The following is a 20393-nucleotide window of genomic DNA, read 5'->3' on the forward strand; positions in this document are numbered from 1 at the left end:
GCTCTTCCTCACCCAGCAGTAATCAGCTGCCAATAATTCTTCGACTAAGACTGGGGCTTGTTGACCATTTCCACAATTCTGTGCTGGGGTTTTGTCTGCTTGAGTTTGTACTGACTCAAGGAGTTTTATGCCATGCAAGTAGGTTCTCATTTGAATGTGATCTCAACATAGCTCTGAGCTATATAGTCTGACCACTGCCACCAGGATCCCCAGGAAGCCAGAGGAATGATTTGTTCTTGGTTGGCCTTCTGGACACAGAACTAATTCTTGGTTTTCATCTTGGAGCAGGGCATTGGTGGACCTCCAGGGGACCCAGGCCCAAAGGGATTTCAAGGCAATAAGGTAATTCAGCCCTATGGTGGAGACAGGCAGTGTGCCTTCCCCAAGTGTACTAAGGAAATCCAGTAAATTTTTGAAAAGTGCCTTTGGAGATACTTAATAACCTGCAGATGTATGCAGAGAATCAAGTTTAAGTATAGACTGGAAGGCGAAGGCATATGTTATCATTCATTATTTTATTATTCATGGGACATTACTAAATATGAGCAGCTATCTATCATCTTTGCCATGGTTCTTTCTTACTCATGATCTTTAGTTACTTATGCACTTACTACACACTGAGAAATAGTATCAGGTAACACAATTCCAATCACTCTGGTTTTTCTCATATAAACAATCAGTATACAGGTCATTAAGAATGGAATTTATAACTGTTAGAAAAACAGAAACAAGCAATCTCAATCATCAGTACCGTGCCTGTAACATCATTCCACAGATAATCAGGTATGACATAGAGGGAGGGTCAAAAACAAGAGCCAAATAGGATCTAAAGATGCTGTTAGGAGTGTGTGTGTTTTGGGGAGGGGGTTAAAAGACCTGGAATAAGACTTTCTTTTCCAAAGATTGTGGCCATTGATTTGCTGAAAGCAATACTCTTCTCAATGCTCAGTAAATTTCGCAGATGTGGCAAATAGCCAATAATTTATCCACAGACTTAGTGACTGGAGTTGTGTAGAACTTGTGGCAATTATTAACTGCAGAAAATACTATCCTCCACTGATCCCAGATAAAGCTAATCTTTTCAGGGTGATGTGACATTAAATTGCAGGGAGCCACTGGGCTGCCTGAGTGTTAATTTCCTAGAGTGAGGAAAGGGAGTGACAAGTATGTATTTTTAATGAGATAATGACAGACTGAGATTTCCCAGGCCATTTTTTATTGGCAAATTAAAATAGAATGGGTTTCTCAGTGGGAGCAGACTTGAGCTTCATCTGGGAAAACGTCTTTTCCAGTCCTTGGCTGTGATTAATTCTCTCTGGGGGAAAGAAATGGCTCTCTTGAATACTGATTAGTTTTCTTGAAATTGCTTCAACTATATGTAAAATCGTTCCCCAAGGGGGGACGAAAAAAAAAAAAAAAAAAACCCGTGTATTTTGACCGTACATACATATTTCTAGAAATCATTGGTTAAACCAGACACTAATTTTTAAATCTGTGAAACAGAGACTTAAACTCAGGGATCAGGGTAGACATTTGCAACAATGATGGAATTTTAGAATGTTTGAGCCATAAAGGATGTATACGATCATGCTGACCTAATGTTTTCATTTTGGAAAGGAGAAATAAGGCCTGAAGATGACTGGAACATCTGAGGCAGAGGCAGGGCCATCAGCTCCACGGGGAATCTGGGAGGGGAGATGGTGTCAATTTTGGGTGCTGTGGCAGTGGTGGAAGGTATGGCAGGTTCATAAAAAGCTACCATTATGTTATCACCCTTCTTTATGTCTAAGAGATTCATTTTAAGGTATTTATTTATTTATTTAATTTTGTATGTGCCTGTGTGTGTATAAGTGCACTCATGTCGCTGGATTCCCTGGAACTGGATTTAGAGACAGTTGTCAGCTGCCATATGGGTGCAGGGAATTGAATCTAGGTCATCTGCAAGGGCAGCCAGTGCTCTTAACTGCTGAGCCATCTCTCCAGTCCCCATTATTTAGGTTTTTTAAAAATATTTTATTATTTTGATTTTACATGTATGAATGTATTGCCTGCATGTATGTTATGTACTCGTGTCATGCAATACACAGAAAAGGGCATCAGATTCTTTGGAACTGGAGTTACTAGAGGTTGTTAGCCTCCATGTGGGTGTTGGGAATTGAACACAGGTCCTCTGCAAGAGCAGCCCTTGCCCTTAAGTGCTGAGCCATTTCTCCAGCCCTTAGAGTTTTTTTTTTTGATACACCAATTTTAATAAAATATAGCATTTAATCATAAAATTGAATTGATTTTTAATTAATAATCATTACAAGTGGGGTTTTGGAGAGTAATGATTATAATTTTTCTGACATAACAGCCCTGTGTTTGATTTTTTTACGGCATGTTCAAGAAAGGAGTCATTTTCCCAACAGTGTTCAGTGAATTCATTAGTTTCCCAAGGATATTTCTTTAAACATATTTTTAAATAAAAAGTTCTAATTAAAAATTAGTTATGCCAAAATACAGGAGAAAAAATTACCATGTATGTTATTTTGAATTCAAATATCCCTGCCTCAACCTCCCTAGTGATGTGATAAACACTTTAATCACCCAGCTCATTGACAATGATCACTCAAAATTCATTGCAATTAAAAATATGTCAATTTCAGTCAGGCCTGGTAGCACAGACCAGTGATCCTAGCTACTTAAGTGGATGAAGCAGGAAGATGCCAAGTTTGAGGTCAGCCTGGGCTACAGAGTGGGTTCAGGCCACCTTGGGTAGCTTAGTGAGGCTTTGTCTCAAAATAAGTAAAAAATAAAAACAAAATTAGAGAGCTGGGGCTGTAGTTCCATCGTGAAGCACTTACTTAGCATGTAAGGCACTGAGTTCAATTCCTACGAACACACACACACATACACACAAACACACTACACATACACACACATATACACATGTGTGCACAAGCAAACACACATATTGTTGGGGATTGCTTGGAGGCTATCCCAAATTAGAAATGAATTTCTCTGCCTATCTCGAGATGTGTTTGGTTTCAGGTCACAGATTTAGTGGTCTCTCAATTTTATTTTGAGATTGTTGGTACTTTCTGTGTAACTTCTTTGGGTCTGTTAGCCAGAAGTTGTATCACACTATTGTTAGTTAATTTTTTTCATTTTATACATCTGTGAGTTTATTGTCTTATGAGTCAGGTTTTGGGGAACAGTTCTATCTTGCCTCCTGTGATGTGCTTCTAAATTTTGAAGATGAAGTAAATTGTTTTGAACTTCAATCTGAAGATAATATTATATTGAATAGTGACTTCTTTCTTCTCATCTATTATTTTATTAGAAAACGTTTTTAAGAAACTTATTGAAATTTATGTAAAAGAAATATCTGATTTTTGGGAACTCTATTTTCTTTTTTTTAAACTTTGTTTTAATTGAATTTTTGTGTATTTCATACAGAACATCTCAAACATTCTTAATCATCTTTATACCCCCATCGCCACTGACACCCTCTCATAGCCCCCCACACTGGAGCCCATATCCTCTGTCATCCCTGTTAAGGCCCACTGTGTGACGTCAGTATCCACAGACATTCACCAGAGCAAGTCCATCCACTGAGGTTTAGTCAGCTAGAGTCCCTTGTTTAAGGAAGATCAGCTCTTCTTCACCCAGCATCAATCAGTTGCCAGTATTTCCTCAGATAAGATTGGGGTCTGCTGTTCATTTTCCCAGTTCTTTGCTGGGTTATTGTCTGCCTGAGTTTGCATGAGACTTGTGTATGCTGATTCCATTGCCATAGAATCATACGGGCACGTTCCTAGGAGCTTGTCGGACTCTGTTTCCAAATGGTCCTGCACCTCCTCCCTGGCTCTTACAATCTTTCTGCCCCCTCTTCCTCGATGGCCCCTGAGTCTTGGGTGGGTGAAGTTTAATAAAGGAGCCCTGTCCAAGGACCAATATTCAGCAGACTTTTGATCTCTATGCTTTGGCCATTTGTGACCTTTTTTTGTTCCTGGCCCTCCGCTGCATGAGGGAACTTCATTAATGAGAACTGAGAGATTCATTAATGCCCTCTTCTTTACCCCTGTTCTATGTTTCATGAGCCTTAGCTGTAGAGCTTGCATTGTAGATGTGTCACCTAGGCCTGGGTAATTCATATACAATGTCTGTGTATGACCAGTTGTGGTACTTAGTAATAGGTTCCAACTGGTGCAAAATGAGCTTCTTTGATGGGTGGTGACTGGGATATTTGTCTGTAAATACAAGGATACATATTTTGCACATAGTAAGAAATCACATTAGTCTGGGGATGTGACAGTCTTGGGGTTTTCTCTAAGATCTATGACCTCTCCAGTCACGTGTATTTGTTTATGTTTACAGTACTACACTTGAGTTTCCTCCCATTGAGTGGGCTTTTAGTCCAATTAGGTAGCTGTTGATTGACCCCAAGATAAAAGTGCCACTACTGCACCAATGTTGTTGGCTGTGTCAGTCATTGATGTGGTTATTTGGTCTTGAAGCTGGTGGTGGACCATTGATTGATGCTTTCCCTTAGCACCTTCATAGCGCTCTCCCAAGTCATGAGAGCTAGCCTTTAGGGGAAGTGGTTTGAGGTCAGTTGTAGCTCTATTACTCCAAATCCTTTGTCTGAAGTGTGTTCTGTCTTCAGCAGTAGGGTCTTACCTTCAAGTTCTGGGAGGCCACCAAGGGTTGTGGTAATGGCCTGAGTAATACTGGGAGGCTCTTGGACCACCCTGGTCAACAACTCTAAGGAAGAGTTCTCCTGTCTGGCATTATTTCTTGTTATATAGCCTTTTGCTATACACATGGACTCATGTAGAGATAATGTATATGTAATTTGTCATTAGGTTGTTGGAGTAATAGGATTCCCTCTTGTTTTTTAAAGCTAGCTAGGCATTATTTATCTCTCATCTCTCTCTCTCTCTCTCTCTCTCTCTCTCTCTCTCTTCTCTCTCTCTGATCCTTCTGCCATGGATTCTGCATTTAAGGTTTCCCCATTTTCCCCATTTCTCCCTTGATAGTACCCAGTCTCCTATGGTCCCACCTCTCTTGAGCTCCTTCTTTCCCTTTATCCCCAAGGTTCTTTGTATAACTTTCCCTCCCCCCTCCCATTTAAATAGTCCACTTTTATCCATTTCTTCCTTGGTAACACCTGTTTCCTACTGTTCTCTCTCAGGTTCTTTCTTTCCCTTTACCTCCCCAGTTCCTTTTTATTATTCTGGGTTCTGCAGTTATGTCTGGATACATATTCAGTTATAAGGATTTGGTGCTAGGATCCACATATGAGGGAGAATATGCATCGTTCCCCCCCACCCCCTGCCGAGTCTCTGTTACTTTGCTTAGTATAACAGTTTCTAGTTCCATCCATTTATCTGCAAATTTCATGATTTCTTCTTTCTTTACTGCTGAGTAGAACTCCATTGTGTAAGTGTCACATTTTCATTATCCACTCATCAGCTGAGGGACACTTAGGTTGCTTCCATCTCTTAGCTATTGTGAAAACAGTAGCAACACACATGGATGTACAAGTGTCTCTGCAATAGGACGAGTTCTTTGGGTATATGTGAAGGAGTGGTATAACTGGGTCAAATGGTAGGTTCATTTTTAGGTTTCTAAGAGTTCTCCACACTGCTTTCCATAGGGGTTGCACAAGTTTTCAATCCCACCAGTTCCCCTTTCCCCACATCCTCTCCAACATTTGGTATCATTTGTTCTCTTGATCTTAGTCAGTCTGGCTGGGGTAAGATGAAATCTTAAAGTGGTTTTAATTTGCATTTCCCTAATTACTAAGGATATAGAACACATTTTAAGGCATTTCTTAGCCATTTTTATTTATTCTTTTGAGAACTCTCTGTTCAGATCCTCAGTCCATCTTTTAATTGGGTTACTTGCTTTGTTGATTCTTTGTTTTTGGGAACTCTATTTTCTAAAAGGCACAGGGAATATTATTTATTTTGAAATTTCTGCAATCATAGTTAACATTTATTTTACATTTCTTATGTGACATGTACAGTTCTTAATTTTTTTGAGCTGTTTATTTTTATTGCATGTATTGTATTTGCCTGCAAGTATGTAAGTGCACTCTAGTTGTGCAATGCCCACATAGGCCAGAAGAAGGTTCTGTATGCCTTGTAACTGGAGTTACAGATCTTTGTTGGCTACCATGTGGGTGCTGGGAACTGAACCTGGGTCCTCTGCAAGAGCAGTCAGTGCTCTTAACCACTGAGCTACTTTTTCACACCTCCCTCTCCCCCACATACAGTTCTTAATACCCTAGTAACAATACTGCATTTTGAGGCCTGATCTATTCTCATCATCATATATAAATTAAGCTTTTTGTGTTCCAAGAATTTGAGCAATGGGCCCAGACTCACAGAGCTATAACAGGTCAGAATCTGGGAACAGAGTTCGCTTTTAATCACAATATGCTATCCTCCCACTTCAGAAAAAAAAAAAAAAAGTTGATTATTCTGAATATTTGGCCCAAGATAAATGTATTTCTTTTGGACAGGAATGGCACCTATCTCTTCTGGTATTGCATTCTGGCTGTGAACAACAGTGTTGCAAAGTGTGTTTTTATTTGGTTATAATGTTCACTTGAAATTATAGGAAGGAAGGCAATCCCTTGTGGAAAATGAAATATTCTAATTTTGCATTTTCAAGTACTGTATCTCTTAAGAGATCTTTTAATAGAGACTTTAGACTTCAACATTTGCAAAGATTCCATGAGAGTTTCTGGATGGAGCCTGTCTGCGTTTTTAAATTTATGAATGGTCTCTCTCATGAACTACAATCACTTTCTGTTGCTCTAGGGTTTGATTTTCTTCATCAAAAGGGTTTTTTTTTTTTTTTTTTTTTTTAATTTTTTTGGTCGGGAAAGGTGGCCAAAGAACAAAAGGGGAAAAAATAGCATGTGCAAAATTAGGAAAAATGTGCCTCTGGTCCAGGTTCACCAATCATTTCTGTCATTAATACTTTCCACATGGAAAGTAACTCTTATTCTTCCCTGAATGTCCTTGTTGCCATAGCAACAAAACATAGATGTTTCTCAGAATGAAGCCTTAGTTTAGAGGTCCCTTAGGCTATCCCACTCACAAGGGTCATGCAATAGTACTCAGAAGAACAGCCAAACAGTCTTTGAAATAATTAGAATTATTATCATGGGAGTGCCCGAGATACCCTATCCTTGGAACCAAACTGAAATGATTAACTCGAGTGAGACTAGAGAACCTAGGAATCCAGAAGTGCCAACTTTCATCAGGCTGTTGTGGTCCACCCAGGCTGCAATCACAGCCTGCTACCAACATGATCCATCAATAGCTAGATAGAGTGGGTCAAGATTTGGAGGCCTTTCAATTTTGCTCAAAATTAATTCTGAAAAAAATCCGCAGACTAGAGCAGTGGATGATCCATACCTGTACTCGGTCATTTCGTCCACATCTTGATGTTTTTCTGAGATCATTTCTGAAGGATAGTTTCTTTTCAAATCTCATGTAAATCTGCTCTTTCCAAGACTCTGTGTTCCTGAAAAGAAGGATTGCACTGTGGCATGTGTAGACAGCTGCCTGTGACTCTGTGAGTGCCCCAGCAGCAGAGCTCTGGAGCTAGGGCCTAAAGTGCACAGGAGACCCACCTGCAACCTTTCTCAAAGGACAGTACCACACAGCATTCCTTAAAGTATTTAAACTGGTGTCATAAATATGATATCATGTTGACTTATCTTCAGAGATGACTGCCCCCGTATCCCACCTGCATTGTTCTATTCTAGGACACACAATGTTTCCTAAAGCATTTCCTGCTTTTTAGGTTCAAGTATAAGAAACACCAAGTTCTCTTACATATAAAGCTTAGTTTTACTTTATGTTCAGGTTAGCTTCTGAGACATTAAAAAAACCTACATAGAAACAGGGGTGTGTAAGGAATTGAGTGATAGGTTAAAACAGTCAGGGATATTGACCATTATTTTAATATTTATAAAGAAAAACTGGACAGTGCTACCCTCACCAATCAACAGCTTATTGTACACTAAATGATCTTAAGCGTCCTTTATATTAGTATATTCTTCTAAAAGCGGCATTGAGACTTGGACATTTTTTATAATTTCATGTATATGACAAGGTTTCATGTTTTCTGCAATGCTAATATTTTTACTAGAACAGAAACATCTCTACTGAAGATTTAGTAGTTTTAAAAATACATTAGCTTTTGTTATAATGAAAATGGTTTGGCTCAAAGTTAGCTTGGTAGCTCTAGTTGGTTAACCTATTGACTATGACTCATATTTTGTATTGTGGTTTGGAAATATTTTGCCACTATAAATAAGAACAGCTGTAAAGAATTTAAAATTTCTCTTCAAACAAGAATCAGGTGTAGATTTATTTCAGGTCTCAAACAACTTTAAAAAATAACCAAACTTCTAACTGGAGAGATGACTTAGTAGTTAAGATCACCAGCTACTCTTGCAGAGGGTCTGGGTTCAGTTCCCAGCACCCACAGGGCAGGTAACAACCCTCTGTAACTCCAGTTCCAGGGAAATCTGATGCTTTTTTCTGATCTTTGAAGGTATTGCACAACATGAGTGCACTTATATACATGCAGGTAACATACTTATACACAAGAAATAAAAATAATAAAATATTTTTAAAAACCAACTCAAAACTGAAAAAAAAATTAGTCATCTCCTAATTTCACAATATTGCTTGCAACCACCTAACAGCTGTGGTTCATAGCAGAAAAAGTAATCCCTTGATGAGGAGTAAATCAGGCAAAACATGTGTAGTATTTGCGATTCCTAGTAAAGAATAACCAATCAAAAAAAGTTTTCAGGTTCAAAATTCTCTTAGCAGAATAATTGTATTTGGGGTTTCATGTAAAAATAAAGTATTTTTAAAAACAGTGCTCAGACATATGACCTTCAGTAGTGAACTTCCTTCTTCTTCTAGCAGGCTAACAACTCTGAGCAGAGTTGTGATTACTTGGTACAGGAAAAAAAAACCTGTATAATTTTAATTAGAAATATCTATTAAATGAAGAATCCTAGCCAAACTATATGCATGTTTTTCCTTCAGAAATGTCAAAGTCTAAATGTTATTTCTGTTCTGAACCTAATTAAAGGGAAAGAATCATTAGTAATTCAGCGATTCCTGATATGGAAAGAGCTTTGACTTACATGCACATCCACTTACCAGGAGTTTAAAGAAGCTTATTAACTCATTTGACATGAGACAACTGATCGCAACAACTTGAAGTGGCTTCCAGAACATGTGGTATGTCAGCTGATGGCTTCAAGGTAGCTGATTTTCATTCCTAAATCTCTGGTACATCTGATTCCAGCAGCTGGAGTAGACTATGCACATGCGCATGTGCCTGTGCGCGTGTATTTAGTCTACCAACACAAAAGCTCTCACAAACCTAAGAACCAAAACAGCTGGCAACATTTCCCAGCGAGTTTCTCTGAGTGTAATCCACTAGTCACACTGGCTATGTGCCGGATACAGATACCTTTAGTGTCAATTTGACACACCTGGGTTGAGGGAGCCTCATTTGGGAAATTGCCTCCATTAGACTGGCCTGTGGCCATGTCTGTGGGGCATCTTCTTGATGAGTGATGTGGGAGGGCCCAGTGCACTGTGGGTGGTGCCACCCCTGGGCAGGTGGGCCTGTGTTGCATAAGAAAGCAGGTTGAGCAGAGGCCAGGGAAGCAAGCCAGTAACCAGCGTTCTTCCATGGCTTGTGCTCCAGCTCCTGCCTCCAGGTTCCTGCCCTGCGTTCCTACCTTGGGCTCCCTGATGAACTGTGACCCTGGAGATGTAAGCCAAATAAACCCTTTCCTCCCCAAGTGGTATTGGTCAGATTATTTTGTCACAGCAACGAAGAAACAAACTAGGACAGGCTACTAGGAAAAGACCCAGCTGTGTATTCAGAAGAATTTAATAGTTTTTATATCAGTGTCAGTTATTTCAAGTAAGTTGTAATAGCAACTTTGCAATGAGGACTATTAGGTTCATTCCAAGGATAAGGCATTTTATTAAAATTATGAAGTGTACATAATCTACTTTGAACTATTGAAGACATACAATTCATTGGTATTAAATATGCCTACAATGTTATATAACTACTACCATTATCTCTACTTCAAATTTTTCATCATCTCAGCAAACACTGTACCAAGTAAACAATATCTCTTCTTTCCAGCCTCCAAAGGTACATTTATAAGAAACATATTTCACTGTCAAATCGATTACCACCTTTCATAAATCAGTGCTCTTGTTGCCACTGAACCGGAAAGTGTCCAACCTGAGTATTTTCCAGCAATTACTTTGTTCAGGAAAACCCAAAAATGTCCACCAGTGGTACAATTCCCAAAACCTCCTGATTCGCTTCTCCTAGTTCTTCGTTTTAGTGGAAATCACACATAATTCTCTGGTTTTGGTTTAATATGATAGTGCATAACTGTCTTACCAGATCCAGATTGCACTACAGGAATTGTCATTTTTGTCTGGCAAACATGATCAAGTATTGCCAACTTCATGTAGTTTAAAGAGTTACTAAAATCTAGTAATACTACAATTTTAGTTATATTTTTCAGCAATTTTTTTGTTCTTGTGGAGGTTTCTTCTTCAGAAAATGCAAATAGGTAGATGTGTGGACTGTGGTCAAGTAGATGGTATTCAAAAATATTTTAATTGGAGATTTGAAATAATGATGATTTCATACTTGGTACAGTTTGTTAAATATGAGTTTATATGTAAAGTCACACTGTGTGATCATAGTGTTTTCCTTTATATTAACTTTATCACTGATGAAGTGGCACATGGATACTGTAGACCTTGTGCACCTGAAATAGAATGTAAGTTGGTTTGTATAAATTCTGTTTCCTCTGGGCTTATGTCTTATTATATTTATCTTTATCTTTCTATGATATATCTTCAATTGTAGCTCTGATATTTGTATTTTTAATCCTATAACACAAACCAAATGAGTTTTAAAATTCTTTAAGAATAGGAATGTCTCAAGGGGCAGTTGGACATGGTAGTTGAACTCTATCTCTTGAGCCAGACTGTGGGGTTGACTCCAGCACTAGGTTTTATTAGTTGTGCAAGTTGGCATGCTAATTTACTTCACTGTGGCTCATCCTTATCACCCATGTTGTAGGTTAATAATAGTTATTGAAAAGACTAAATGAATTAATATATGCAAAACACTCCACATAGCATCTGTCCCACAGTGAAAGGCATATGTGTTGGCAATTTTTATTAAGCAGTTGAACCTTTTGACAGCCTTCCTCATAATATCACAGACCAAGTCTGTACCCATGTGCTTCCTAAAAGCAAGCCTGTTATTACCCCAAACTTTCTCTGAAATAAGAAAAATTGGGAACTAGAAATGGAGAATGATTCAAAAGATACTTGGTAAATATTAACTTCCTTGTCCCCCACCCCTGCCTTCCTACTTGGCCTTCCAAAAAAAGAAAAAAGCCTTTCTTGACTGCCCCCCTGCAACGTTTCTGAGTCTACTCATTACTGAGTTTCAGTTAAGATGTAATATGGCCACACTTGAACTATTTTGCACCTAGAAAATGCTCACTGTTTTTTTCTTCCATTTGGAAACTATGAGAACATTTGCCACAAGCTTTAGCAAAGTGAAGACAGTGCCACACATAGCTTAGAAATGACATAAAGAAGTTGTCAAAGCATCTTTCTAATGTTGAAAGGAGTCCAAGGAGTGATCAAATTGTTCATAATTGTATTATGCAATAAAAGGAAAGTTTATGTTTTTTTTTTTTTAAATTGGTGTTTTAAAAAAACAAACAAAAAGAAAGAAAAAAGGAAAAAAATGAATTGGATAGCCCATTCATTGTTTATTATCTTAGAGAAAGAAAGGATTTGCTTTTTGTTAGAGCCAGTGCCAGGTGCACAGAGTGTTGGGTTTTCTTTGGCTGAATGTTCCTTACTGTGTGAGCTTAGGCTATGTATTGTGATTTCAATTTTTTTTTAGCTGAAAAACATGGTAATTATGTCTGGATGAGTGTGAAGGAAGAACTGTGAGATAGTACTCAATATCATTATGCATTAATAAGTTATATACATAAATTTATATTTTTAAACCAGTTGCTCTTGATTGAAAACTTAAGCAACTAGACAGGAGAGTTTCCAAACACCTAACTCTCCCCAACTCAGACTAGGAACCCTAACAGTCCTTGCTTCCTAGTTGATGCTCTGTGAATGTTTCCTACATGAGTGAATGAATGAACAATAATAATTAGCTAAGAAATGAGAAAGTAAAGTGGGGCAAAATCACATGCATCCTCCTCAAAGACTGGTAGTTGGTGTTGGGGATCACATCAACACACTAGAAATATGAAGAAAGGAAAAGAAACAGTGCTTTCAATATTGTAGTGTCCACAACAGGATTTCACCTGATTAGAGAACTCTCCTTTAAGCTGTGCTGCTTAAAATAGGATCTAAAAGGTAGATAATAACAAAGAAGGACATAGGCAAAAAGGAGCAGGTCAAGCACAAAAGATTCAGTGTTGCTAGAGTGAAGAGGGGACTAGTGACAGAGGAAACCTGAGAGCCTGCAGGGCCACACCATGTAGCATCTTGCATGGAGCAAGGGTAATACAGCAAAAGTTTTTTATTCAGGTTAAAATTCCAAAGAAAATATTTCTCTGGAAGCAACAAAGGGAACAGTGTGCTAGAGTTGTTGTAAGGTGGGTACTAAGGATGCTGTTATGATTTGAAGAGAGATGATGGTAACTTAGCATGGATTATATGAAGTGGATAAATTTGAGAGAGATTTCTATGGTGTGCTCACAGGTATCTGGGATACATTCATGTGGCAGGAGAATGACCTCTGGGCTCTGGTTTGATACAGGAGGGATGGACTGTGGAGCCCTTCTATAAATGGAAAACACTAGAAGATGACCAGGTCTGGGAGGAAAATGACTTTAGTCTGTCCTTAGAAATGACTAGTCCCTTTTGAAATTCTTTTGTATCCAAACTTCCCTCAAAATACATTTCTAGAATTGTATTGTGGTCCATGGAACTGTTGGCACTGTCCATGGTTCTGACTCAGGGCTCGGGCCTTTTCACCCTGAAACTGCACTGTCCAGTATAATAGCCACACAAAGTTCTTGAACACTTGAAGTGTTGTTTACATAATTGATATTTCTATAAGCATAAGATATACAATATTCTTCAAAGGAAGTACTGAAATAATGAAAAGCCTAATAATTAAAAATATTGATAACATGCTGGATATTTCAGGTAATAAGTGTCATTGATAAGTATAAATATCATAGAATATAATTAACAATATATCATTGTTTCTCTTAATAGAGCTATCAGAAAATTTAAAATTATATTTGTGGTTCACTGTATAATTTCTCCTGGCATTTCTTCTCAGATAGTGACCCTATTGTCACCTTATTCCTGGTTAATTGAGCCCACCAGGCTTCGTGCTGCCCACAGAACATCTCACATCATTCTTCTTCAACTTTTGCTCCTTTTTTTTGCATGGACTATCTCTGATTCCTACCTCTTTGTTAAGTTCAAATATCTACCTGTGGTTGTCTGAATGAATGTCCCCCATAGGCTTCAAGTATTTGGACACTTGGTTCCCAGTTTGTGGCACTGTTTGGGGAGTGTGTGGTCATGCTGGAGGAAGCACGCCACTGGGTGTGGGCTTTAAGAGTTTTTAAACCTTGACATATTTCTATTCTCTCTCTCTCTCTCTCTCTCTCTCTCTCTCTCTTCTTCTCTCTCTGTCTCTCTCTGTCTCCTGTGTCTGCTTGAAGACATGATTGTTCAGCTTTCTGTTCCAGTTACCTCCTTTTGTCATGCCTCTCCTGCCATTATGAACCTTTACCCCTGTGCAAATAAACTCTTCCTTTTACAACTTGCCTTGGTCATAGCACCTTATCACCACAACAGAAATGTAACATTTCTGCCTCAGAGACTTATATGCTCTGTCAATATCTCTATTATAGTTAGTCCACATGCCTGTATTTAGTTTCTCATTCATTTGTCTCTCCAGTCAGACTGTAAACTTCTGCAAAGTATGGATGTAATGTCATATATGTTTCTGATTATATAAACTGATACTCTTTTACAGGCATAGGTTGTTATTCACCAGACATTTGTTGAGTACCATACTGTGTATCAGTTTGGTGAATTAAGCCCTAGTTAATAACAGTAGAATCTATATACATTAAACAGCTACTGTGTGGGCTTGGTTATGACAGAAATTTTACAGATGGTATTTTGAATCTTCTCAAGAATGCTGCAGAGTACGTATAATCATTCTCATGTTGCATTTTAGAATCTCATACAAGATCAAATAGTTCAAATGAAAGAGCTGACTCCACGAGAGCAAATGGACCCATCTCTGTGATTCTGTGCATGATGAAATATGAATAAAAAAATGGAACTCTAAAATGGGGTGAAACTTCATTTCCTAGGAATGTTCAGAGATTAAATGCGATAATGTATATAAAGGGTCAAGGCAATGCTCATAACTAATAGATTTCATTTGACATTGATCCCTTCAGCTCTTGAGGCCCAGAGCAGCAGGGGTATTCTTAATTTCTGAGGAGGACCACAGTAGTCTACCTGACCTCCTCATTGCCCACCTATGCTCAGACTCACATTCACAGGGAGGGCATCAAAACAGAGTTCCTATGAAGTTATGCATCTTAACCTAGTGTTCTTTCTTGTGCTTACTTGTTAGCAAATGGTTCCTGTGGTTAACGAAAGTAGAGAAATAACAAAGTTAGTGTTGCAGGTACGCAATCTGTGTGCATGTGTGCATATTCATATGTGTTGGTGAGAGGTGGCAGGAATAATAGCAGGAAAGGAATCAAGCCTGGATTCTTTCCATGGCTGTGCCATGTTGGTGAATTCCTAGGAAAAAATTCCAAGCAGAGTGCCGAGTCTCTTCTCACAATGAGTACCACCTCAGGAATTTACGTAGGAAAGGAAGGGAAGATGGAAATGAGTGATCATTAATTGTGCTGGTTTGGGGATCTTATGTTGTGATGCCAGGCTCTTGTAATGTTTAAGCAATGGCTTGTGAGATGTTTTGCTAAAGGGCTGTGTTTAGGTAAGGAAAAGCAATCTCTCTGCAATCTTCAGAACCCTACAACTCCTTTGAAATAGTCCTAAGAAATCTCTATGTTGCTATTGATCTTGACCCAAACAAAGGGGAGCTTTTGAGCTTCAAGGTAAAATGACTCCTTATCCTATGGATGTTCTTGTCTCACACTTTTCAGTATAACCACTGAATCAATTCTTTGTCAATAGTATGATGAAACTTCCCTACCAACCTTTGCAGTGGTTTATTTCTAATGAAACTTACAGATAAATACCGAGTCAGGTAAAGCTTCCATTACTCAAAATATCACCACCATGAACAACAAAAATTCAAATATTAAAGGCACAAAATAGAATAAGTGAGCTTAAGGCTTGTATTATTACTGTATTTTAATGGTTTATCTCTCAAGTCAGTCTTTTAAATTTAAAGGAATCAATATTAAAGGGAAAAAAATGTTTTAAAAGTATTATCCAAAGCAGGGCGTGGTGGTGCATGCCTTTAATCCCAGCACTTGGGAGGCAGAGGCAGGTGGATCTCTGTGAGTTCAAGGCCAGCCTGGTCTACATAGTGAGTTCCAGGACAGCTGGGGCTACAGGGAGACCCTGTTTCAAAAAGACTGAAAAAAAAAAAGTATTATCTGAAAAATTGACTTGAGCACAAAACTAACAAAGTAACTTCTAAATTACCTTCCAAAGCAAGGCAGATTTAGCTAAAATACTATCTCAATAAATATCTGTTTAAACTGTTAAGGTTGTTTAAAAAATTAGATAGATGCTTTTTCATAGAATTTCTCTACATTTTTTGAGTGAACATTTTCTTGGTAGCTGGTCTTTCTAACAGAACAGGTTATCTTACACTAATATTAATGGAAAGACTATCTTGGAACAACTAGCCATGTTTATTTAGGTGAATATCTTTGCTATTTAATAGCACTGTTTGAACTTTTACCATGTACTACATGTACATTTGAGAATTTTCTAAATGCTGAAATAAAGCAGAAAATAAAATGTGATCAAAATTCTACTATGGTTAGGATTTTGGCATATCTCCATTCCAGGTATCTACGTGTGTCATCTCTCTGCCACTTCAAGAACAGCATCAAGGGTCAGTAAGATGGTTCAGTGAGAGAAGGTGCTTGCTACCAACCCTGATGACTTGAGTTCAATCCTTGGGACATACATGCTAGAAAAAAAAATGTGCACCCACACATACACATGGTAAATAAATAAATGTAATGAAATATTAAACAAAAACAACATCAACAACCTCAACCAGACACCCAGCCTTGTATTTAGTACTTTCTATAGGTGCTGCTTTCTGGGAAAATTGTACTGTATTATCTGTCAATAAGCCTTTGCATTCTTTAGCAAAAAATGATAATTTTAGGCTTTTAAAATGCTTAAGAACTATGTCTTAAATTTCTTTATACTTATTTCATGTTTCTCCACATACCAAGTACAGAGATGGTGTCCCTTTATGGAGTGATGGGAACAGCTACTCATGTGGAGCTCATAGACCACACATGGATATCCCAACTTGAATGGAGAGCAAAGGAAGCAGTAAGGAAATGCTCTTTAGAGAGAGAATTTGGCATCTCTAAGAAGCTGAATCTTTTCTAGTGCTTACACTTTGAGATTAAGAAAACAGTCAAATTTCGTATGAACTTTCATGTCAGATATAAAGAGAGAAATTTCATGGGCAAGAACATATAAAATAAGAATGGTCTTCTGCATGCTCCTGAAGATTTAATATATGCAGAGAAAGAAGAACAATCCTAGAATTTTAAAAGAAAAATATCTAGTCTATTTATCTGCCAGATTGACTTTTCCAATAGCCTGAGCAGCAGGAAGCTGGGAATGCAATCTACCTAAATGGCAAAGGTTCATGAATTCTGATACCTAATGTTTAGACAGGCTTACTTTGTTTTAATTCATTTTCAGCCTGGATGCATATTTTGGGGGAGTTCTTTTGACTCTGACCTTTGTTCTTGCTCCTTTTCTTTTCTCTTTGCAATTGGTGAAAGTCAACAGACTTTTGCAAAGTGGTATCCTTCCATGTCAACATGACAGTGCTCTGGTTGCTAGGCAACCTCTTCAAAATCACAAGCCTCTGGGGCAAATCAAGACTTTAACATTACTAAAAATTCTTTCTTTTCCTTTAACCTGAGTGAAGGCTAGTCTCAGGTTATGTTCTACTTTACTGTTTGCAAGCATGAAGAGCAAAATCTTTAATATCAATGAAGCCTGTGTAGAAATCTTCCTTAGCATAAATTAAAGGTCATGTGTATATATAAAAAACTGGAAGGAAACATACAAAAAACAATAATTTTAGATTAGTAATTAAAATTTTTATGTGACAAATTTTCTACACTGAAGATAGATTATTTTGATAACTACAGAAACAACATTATAAAAATACAGTTTGGGTCCTTTCCCCTGTTGTCATTCCCCAGGGCCAGAAGCCTGAGTTACTTGAGGAAGTCCATCTGAGCAACAATGAGGTGTGAGTTGGGCAGACTGGGTAACCTGTCTGGAGTCAAGTTCTTCTCCTGTGAAATGGAAGTTTGAGTGCCATGGTCCTGTCCAGTTCTAGGATGCCCAAAGTTTTTCTTATGGGCATGCCACAGAGTAGGCTCTATTTAGTTGAAAATGCTCTGACTTTAGGTAAGAGAAGTCTTGACTAATATAGGCTTACATCATAAAAACTCCCATTGATAAGTAAACAGGACCTTTGAAGCTAGTCCTGGACAAAATGAACCCAGTGAAACGGTCCAGAAGCCAGGCTCTTCTACGTTTCTTATGCATGATCTTCTATAGCTCTGGCATTCACCCTAGGTTGCTGTGTCATATTTAAAAGCTACCACATCCCAGCATAGAATGGATAAGGCAGAGGCAAAACAGTTGTGGTGGTTTGAATGAGTGTTCCTACAGGCTCCAAGTATTTAGATACTCGGTCACCAGTGCATGATGCTGTTTCAGGATGGTCATAGAACCTTTAGGAGCTGTGGTTATGTTGGAAGAAGCAAGTCACTGGGGGAAGGCTTTGGGAATTCTTAAGCCTTGCTGGATTTCCAGTCTCTCTCTGCTTCCTGCACTTGCTTGAAGATGTGATCTCTCAGCTTTCTGCTTTGGCCACTTCCTGCCACCATGTCTCCTCCACCATTATGGACTCTAAGCCCTCTAAAATCATTAGCCAAATAAACCCTTCTATAAATTGCCTTGGTCATGGTATCTTATTACAGCAACAGAAAATTAACTAACACTGCAGTTTTCTTTTCTTTCCAGTAAAGCTGGTCATCTCACATGTCAGAAATGAGTCACATGACTAAGCTAGATCAATCAGTGACAATGGGACTGAGTGAGCACTTGACTAATTATCATTCATCCTACATCTTTAAAAACAAAGTGTAGCTTACCATTTGCCTGAATAGCAAAGACAACAGAGGTAACAATTGGGAAGGGAGCAAAATCTGTCTGCCAGAGCCCTCAACAAAGATTTGTTGAATGAGTGAAAGAAGGCTGCATTATGACTTTCATGGGTCTTAAAGATGTTCCTTTTCTGGGCACCTTACTCCATAAAAAAACATTTAAAGTAGGTTATATGACTAAGTGGGTATAGAGACAAATGTAATCCAGGTTGGATCCACTATTACATATTCATTAATATGTTTATTTTTATTATGATTTGAAAACTTAAAATGAAAACATTTTTATGGGTTGCTAAAAGTATTTTGTGTTTTAGGGGTTCCATTCTGTGCCTAGTGGATAATTTATCTCTAATGCCTGTTGTCTTTCTAGTTGGACTACAGATGACTGCGGGCAGGGACTGTGTACTAGGTTTTGCTGCTGCCCTGAAAGCTCCTATTACGCTATACATCTAAGAGTTGTTCACAAAGTGCTGTTGAGTTGACCTACCATATCCCTCTTTTTTACTGTAGGGTGAGCCAGGTCCTCCTGGTCCTTATGGCCCTCCAGGAGCTCCTGGTATTGGACAACAAGGTGTCAAGGTAATGGTACTTGTTTCTTTGTCTATAGATGACTATTGAATTTATAGTTGAAGTAGGAAAGTATAATTTAAACTCTGTTCAGTCCTTTCATGCAGTAGTTACTTACATTTTAGATGCCCAGGTATTACAATATCCTGGTAAGGGGCAGTTACTGTAGGAGGAATCAAGGTATGTTTTCATTTGGTTGGAATGCAAAATTTGCTTATTTGCAAATGCCCATCCTCTCAGAATGCACATGTGGTTCTGTTGAGTTTCTTGGGCTTTAAATATTAATTATTGGGGAGTGAAATACTTTAACAGTAACATTTATTCACATTAAATGAGCAAAAACCAAGGGGCTCATGACACTGAATGAGTAAAATTTGGTAGAAAGGTGTGTAGGGAACTAGAACACTAGAGAGCATCCCTCCTGGGGTGCTCTGCACCTCACAGGACACATTAGAGGACAGAAGTACTGATTTTAAATTGTTTGACAGTGTGGTTGGGACAATAAGACTTTAACTGAAAGGGAGAAGTTCAAGACAGTGTTCTTTGAATGTAATCATGTCACTGTGGCTAAGATTTTAGCAATAAGTACATTGACATTCCAGAGAAGGTAGACTCTCTATGGGCAAAATTATTGGAGGATTCTTCTAAAGGAGATCAAGCATGAAACAGCATAAAGGAGAGGTGAAATTGGGCAGAATGGAGACAAGGAAGGAATGGCATTTCAGGATAGTATCAGGGAATAGCACACATGTTAACTTGGCTAGCTCAGTAACCAATACAGTCCATTTGGCCAGCTAATATGCTATAGTTTGTAAAAAGCAGGAGATGCTGGGTTGTGTTCAGACAAAAAGATCTGGTGAATATTTCAGGACAGTTTGTTCACTTCAATTCACATTCAAGCCAATGCCATCAGAATGTTTTTAATGTTTCTATGAAAAGTTTGGCTGCTATTTTGCTATTCACCCTCACTGAAATCTCTAGCATATATTGTATCATATTTATTATTTATTTAAAAACTCACCTTGAAATTCTATTATTTCTAACTCAGGGAGAAAGAGGCCAAGAAGGAAGAACAGGAGCTCCAGGACCAATTGGAGTTGGTGAACCTGGACAGCCAGTAAGTGGTAGAAATTCCAGGTGCGATAACATGGGAAAATGTAATTCTTATGTGCTTCTTCTAGCAAGAAGAAATGGTCAAATGCATCCATATTGTATGTTTTTATGTACAAAGATACAATAGTAAAATAAACATATAAGAACTAGGTCCACATATTACTTTTCACACTTGAAATGAGGCTACATGTAT

General features: G+C 38.2%; 1 protein-coding gene across 1 annotated transcript in view; it reads left to right on the top strand.

Annotated features, from left to right (window-relative positions):
• Col28a1 (collagen type XXVIII alpha 1 chain) overlaps positions 1-20393 on the top strand; it is a 196699-nt gene that overhangs the window by 28059 nt on the left and 148247 nt on the right. The window contains exons 10-12 of the mRNA XM_008855208.2: positions 289-342; positions 19031-19099; positions 20136-20204. Of these exons, the coding sequence (XP_008853430.1) occupies positions 289-342; positions 19031-19099; positions 20136-20204 (192 nt within the window). The remainder of the gene's footprint in view (positions 1-288; positions 343-19030; positions 19100-20135; positions 20205-20393) is intronic.

This window comes from Nannospalax galili, unplaced genomic scaffold (genome assembly GCF_000622305.1).
Source record: "Nannospalax galili isolate Female #2095 unplaced genomic scaffold, S.galili_v1.0 scaffold187, whole genome shotgun sequence".
NCBI classification, from domain to species: domain Eukaryota; kingdom Metazoa; phylum Chordata; class Mammalia; order Rodentia; family Spalacidae; genus Nannospalax; species Nannospalax galili.